General features: G+C 35.0%; 1 protein-coding gene across 1 annotated transcript in view; it reads left to right on the top strand.

The window, feature by feature from the left end:
- Positions 1-6,000, top strand: part of LOC149799666 (SCO-spondin-like) — a 123,598-nt gene that overhangs the window by 1,374 nt on the left and 116,224 nt on the right. The window contains exons 2-4 of the mRNA XM_089959020.1: positions 2,837-2,920; positions 4,083-4,181; positions 5,560-5,718. Coding sequence (XP_089815146.1) covers positions 2,837-2,920; positions 4,083-4,181; positions 5,560-5,718 — 342 coding nt within the window. The remainder of the gene's footprint in view (positions 1-2,836; positions 2,921-4,082; positions 4,182-5,559; positions 5,719-6,000) is intronic.

Below are 6,000 nucleotides of genomic sequence, written 5' to 3'. Positions count from 1 at the left end.
CTATTTTCAGGGATGTATGCACGACTACACATATAAGTCTGTACTTTATGTACACACCTTTTGATATATGGGTAATTATTGCTGCAATCGTAAATATAATATTATATCTTTATTATTATTATGCACACAAAGTGACAGTGCTGTCTACAAGTTTATATTGCAATAACTACACGCGTTTACATAGTCACAGCATATAATCCACGTGTCTTCACACTTAGATTTCATGTACTCAAACTAGTGTTATTGATGGAATGCCTATATTACATAACTTGTTGTAGTTACAAATAACTAAAACATATGTAATCAACGCTCACTAGAGAAATCAATTTAATTTTTGGCATTTGTCAGAACGTTTCTAAAAGTGACCAAGTTCGAAAGATAATTTTGGAGTTTTTACTTGATCCTGTAAACACGTAACATATGTGATCAATGGTTGGAGTACATGTCCTGGCGTCAAGATCTCGATCCATGGCCTCATGGTGTTAAATGCCAACCTGACAGTAACAGCTTAAAACAAAAGTATGCGTCATGTGCGTATTTATCGTCCATACCGCACCGCAAACCAGCTCAGGTAATTGAACATTTTCCAGCCTTGTGAAACATCCACTAAGCACATAAATGTAGTCAAGGAACATCGAAATGGTGTCCATTACAGTCCTCTTGAAATTAGAATATAAATAAAAACTTCAGCTTGTCTCCGTGAATATGGATTTTATTGGAATATTTCTTTAAATTCAAAATAGTTTCTTTTCAATTCTCACTTAAAAACAGAAATCTGTTTTTCACTAATTAGCTTCAAGTTTTCATTTTGTTTTGATATATACAGTGGTCATATGCTAATGCGAACATAAGTTTTAAAAAATAATTGCAGAGTCGTAAGAAAAGTGAGAAGCAATTGACAAAATATATACATAAAACTAGATTCCAAGATTGATTTAAAATGTTTTGACGAACCTTCAGGCCTCTTTTATTCTCAAAGCGATTTTGAAGCTAAACAAAAGGTGATTATTCGAAATTTAGTCATGTACGTTATTTTCTTATCTCATTTATCAGTTTAAACGGTCATACTAGAATGTGTCGATGTATCACGAATGGCCCCACCTGAGGAAATGCAGGTCGAAAATTAGGTGCTTTCACATAGAGCTTCTTGAGACACGTTCCCGCGTAAATTGAATACATCAACTATGAAATCGTACATGTATACAAGAGTTCAGTACCAAAATAAGATTATAAGCAACTGTGAGTTGTATGTCATACTGACCTGTAAAGGAGAGAATATTGGTTTCCATATTTCTAAACTCAGTCAAATGCGTCCTCAGATAGGTTTATGAAATATTTGACACATCCATGGTCACATAAATAAGACATAGCACAGTTTAAAATAAACGTCTAAGCAATGTCATCTAGGTGTGAAATAGGGGTCACGCTGACGTTTATACCAAATGTCCAATATTACTTCTATACTGTGATTATATATGAAGATGGATATATGACTTTCAACAAAACAATACCAAAATCATGTAGGTGTAAATATGAGCTACATCGATTTATTTTAGGGAATAGTAATGTATTGATTTTATTGTACGTAACAGCCAAGTCCCTTATATTATCATAATTATTGACGGAAATATGAACAGATACCAACAAGTTCAAAGAAAGTCATTTATTTGAGAGAAAAAAGTGACTGTTTAATAATTACGGCAACAGCGCAGTATTCAACGAAATGCACTTTCCGTACAAACCACTAAAGCGTGTGATAACAAATAACCAATGACTGAATAAAATGGTTCTAAATTGTCGAAGCAAAGTCATTTAAGAATGAAATGCGGTTAACAGTGACCTACTATGGGAAATGGTTCTTTATTAATGGAAATACGTAGTCCAGTAATGTTTCCAGAGATTTGCATGAATAGTGATGGCGCTATAAAGATTTACACACATTTTACAATAGGATATGTTATTATGAAATCTTTGTTATACTGACTCCTTATAGTGAAAATCTCCATATTGACTGACATGCATTATTGACCAGGGTTCTAACATGAGGCATAAACACTGAGATAAATATGATTAGTTCGAAAACTTCCAAGAAAGGCGGAGGTATAAAATACGGTTAACATTGATCTAGTGTAGGTAATATTCCTGGCTGCTTTTGAATACATTTCCCAACATTATCGACAGCTGTAAAACGTCCTGTCACGGATGTATGAAATATGGGTCACACTGACCTATGGAAGAGAATATTTATTTCACTGATATGCAGTTTAGATCCAGATTAATTTACTGTGTGAAAACACTAATGGAAATATAAACTGTATGAGGTTTAGGCAAAGCTAGTTAGGTGTGTAATATCGGTAACACTTACCTATTTTGCCAAATTGCTATCTATTCGTTGCAATGAGTGTACGTTCTAATTAATACCGTATATACTCGCTAATAAGTCGAGAAAAACTGCAAACAGCACAGACCCGGATCTTTCGGCGCATTATCTGAGTAAAAGCAATTTGCTTTGAGTAATCAATAGAACAAATTACAAAGACTCTGATCTGCCGGTACAATATACGATGGCAGAGCAGGGTCTTTGTTTTCTCATTTAATCTTGATTCAAGAGAATATTGACCGGTATCTTCAAAATCGGTTGAAGTCTCATTCTAGGTATCACCCCCACACACAACAATTCTGAAATTGTGAATATTTTAGGCAGAATCTGTGGTTTAATATTACTCTAAAACCCTAGTTTAAAATGTATATCTGTCTACTTTATTTCAACTCATGCAGCCATCAATGCATATTGATACATTCATTCAGTGCATGACTGACTATTTTTGTCTTTCAGATATAGCTCTTCTGTGTATATTATTTACGGGTCTATCGCCAGTTTACTCACTAGATTGGTGGTCGTGGCTCTTCGGGGTAAGAGGTATGTACTGGTACTAATAAGATTTTGTAACAACGTTTTGCTTTAAGAATCGAGATAAAAGATAATTTAATACGCCAGCCTCTATGTGGAACGTGCCGTCCAGTAAACAGCACATTGCCTCTCTCTTCTGTCACTTTTGCCACCTGTAGACAAATGTTATGGGGCCAGAGATCAACTCTGAAGCTGAGGTTATGGTTTTGAGCGTAAAAGGTGGTGATGTGTGATCCCTAGGCTTCATTCAACAACCAAGGTTAAAATTCCACAAGAACATCATCTATAAGAATAACAACCATAAACGCACTTTATTCATTTTAGACCTGAATTTGTGCCGGTAACAAGTTATACGGCGATAACAGGTAACAAGTTATACGGCGATAACAGGTAACAAGTTATACGGCGATAACAATAATACCTCAATGTAGCGATAATTGGAAACGCGATATGAAGAGGCGAAAGAAGAGGACATAATTACAGCAAGCAATTTAATCCAAGTGTATTCGCAGCTTCTAAGTTTTCTCTCTCTCTCTCTCTCTCTCGCTCTCTGATGTGAATCCAAAATAATCCTGAAAAGGTTTAATTATTATCCAAAAGAATAGAAAGTTCCATATAAATTTCAGAAATGTAATGGTCCACGATGTACGGTGACGTTGTCAAAATGGCAATGTCCAGAACTCATTGGAATAATTCATAGTATTTCCTAGATAACATTATTGCTCAATGAGCACTTTCTATTTTCACTGAACAGCTCAAACAAACATTTTTCCTCTACGTACAACATACAACAAGTCTGCAGACTTGATGTTACAACAGGAACACAAGAAAAATGAATGACTAAAATAAAGGAATGAAAATCTTATTGCTTATTTCTTTCCTTACATACAGCTTCAAAGTTTATATTGTCAATATACATATCCCTATATACCCTACGTAACATATTTTACTACAGTAGCAATCACATATAAGTTGTAACACTTATACACATAGTGGTCCACTCTATGCGACTCTCTACAACAGTTGATTTTGCAGAGAAGTATTTTTTCAGTCTTAAAAGAAAACACGATATATATTATATTAGTTAAAATACACTTAAACATTTTATTTGAGTCAAATCGGTTCAGATTGGGACATTATCATGTGATCAAAACGCTGTTTCTTTTTCCAGAAACCACTGAATGTAAGTTCCCCATGAACAAAGACGGTGAACACAATGGGACTCCAAACAAAATTGAGAAAAGGTTTCTAACAGCGGATGTTGAAGCCAGTAAGACAATTCACGTAAACATTGATCATAGAAATACCATTGACATATATATCTTAAAACGTATACAAGTGAACTCACCCATCACTGTAATTTGGCAATTAGTGAGAGTTAGGATATAGAAAGCCTTAATTGGCTCTCTGTTTCAAATAACTTTGTTTATGAGCAAAAATATGAAGCAAGCAACCCAAGACCAACAGGATGCTTGCCCTACTCTGGATTAATATTGGAATGATATATACTTGCTCTTAGTTGTAAACTCTGTCTTTAATACTGTTGATCCCTTTCACTTTTTATCTTTATTCTACCGTTTTTCTTTATTGCAGTCTTTCTTTGTTTCTTCTTTTTAATACTTTTGGGGGGTTGGGGCTTATTACACGCATAATCGTGGGGATGGCAATTAATTCTTCAATAATTACAAGTATAAAACATTGTGGTGGGAATCAAATCTTCAATAATTACAATGTGAGATGATGCTTAAATCGTTGTTATTTGATATTACTTATATCACCATAGGAACGAGGTTTATATCTTCATTAAAAAATGAGTGAGATCCAAAGCAAGTGTTTCTGGATCAGTGGTGAACTATTAAAGGAATGAAATTTATGAAAAAAGCTGTTTATTATATAATTTACAGTACACGAAATCTAAAAGCAAACTGTTCAGAGAATAAGTGCATTTTATTAATGTGGACCAAATTCAGTATCTACCTCAACAATGGCATTACAAAGTCCATGAAATCGATATTCCGTCAGCGCAGATCGCATAATCATCTTATACAATACATGTGCACCAAGAAAAGTAAATTTGTTTTTCTGTGCAACATTTGCTGAGATCGTATCGGAATTCTGAAACAGCAAATCGACAAGTTGATTTACGTAGAAATCGTATAAGGTGCAAAATCATCTTGAATGTGACACCTCCTTAAGTGCTTATGGTGCTGAGATTCACTGACATTATTATGATGACGTGACCATATGCTGATAAGCGTAAATTAAACACGACTATACATTCTGAATATAATTAATATATTGTGGCCCCGATGTTTTCTGTCAACATCGAACTCCCCCAGTGGCGGATCCAGAAATATCGGTTTTTGATGGAGGGTGTGTGTCTTAAGCAAGCAGGTCAATAAATCGTGGAGCCGACACCTCACCTCGAACCGCATGCATTTTTAGCATTTCCCGAGCAAAATTTTAACCATCTAACTGTAAATAAAATTTAGTTTAGGAAACTTTCCGGTTGTTTTGTGCTCATTTTATATATGGATATTTGTTAGGCAGAACGAACTTAGCCCACCTCTCTCCGCTACCGTTGCATATTCTCTTGTATTCCACACTATTTCCGTGCTCATCCTGAAGAATTTTATTTTAATACCAAGCCTGGTCGGAGTGGTCAGTCGTGGTGACCTCATGTTCAGTAACCTGTGGTAGGGGCATTGGTGAGAGGACCAGAACTTGTAGCTCAGAGATTAAGTCTGACTGTTCGGGAATGGATTACAAGCTCGATGTCTGTGAACTGGCTGAGTGCCATACCGCAAGTGAGTAACATACATACATCCATGCATCCATGCATACACACACACACACACACACAGACACACACACACACACACACACACACACATACATACATACATACATACATACATACATACATACATACATACATACATACATACATACATACATAATGCAGTCATCAATTCATACAGGCAAGTATATATATATATATATATATATATATATATATATATATATAAAGACCTGATTTATAGGGCTACTCCGCCTAGTATCCATCTGAATATAAAAAGTATGTCAAG

Source organism: Sinohyriopsis cumingii, chromosome 5 (assembly GCF_028554795.1).
Source record: "Sinohyriopsis cumingii isolate HCF-2022 chromosome 5, ASM2855479v2, whole genome shotgun sequence".
In the NCBI taxonomy this organism is placed as follows: domain Eukaryota; kingdom Metazoa; phylum Mollusca; class Bivalvia; order Unionida; family Unionidae; genus Sinohyriopsis; species Sinohyriopsis cumingii.
The sequence above is the reverse complement of the archived record's forward strand: the minus strand, read 5'-3'. Positions and strand labels throughout refer to the sequence as shown.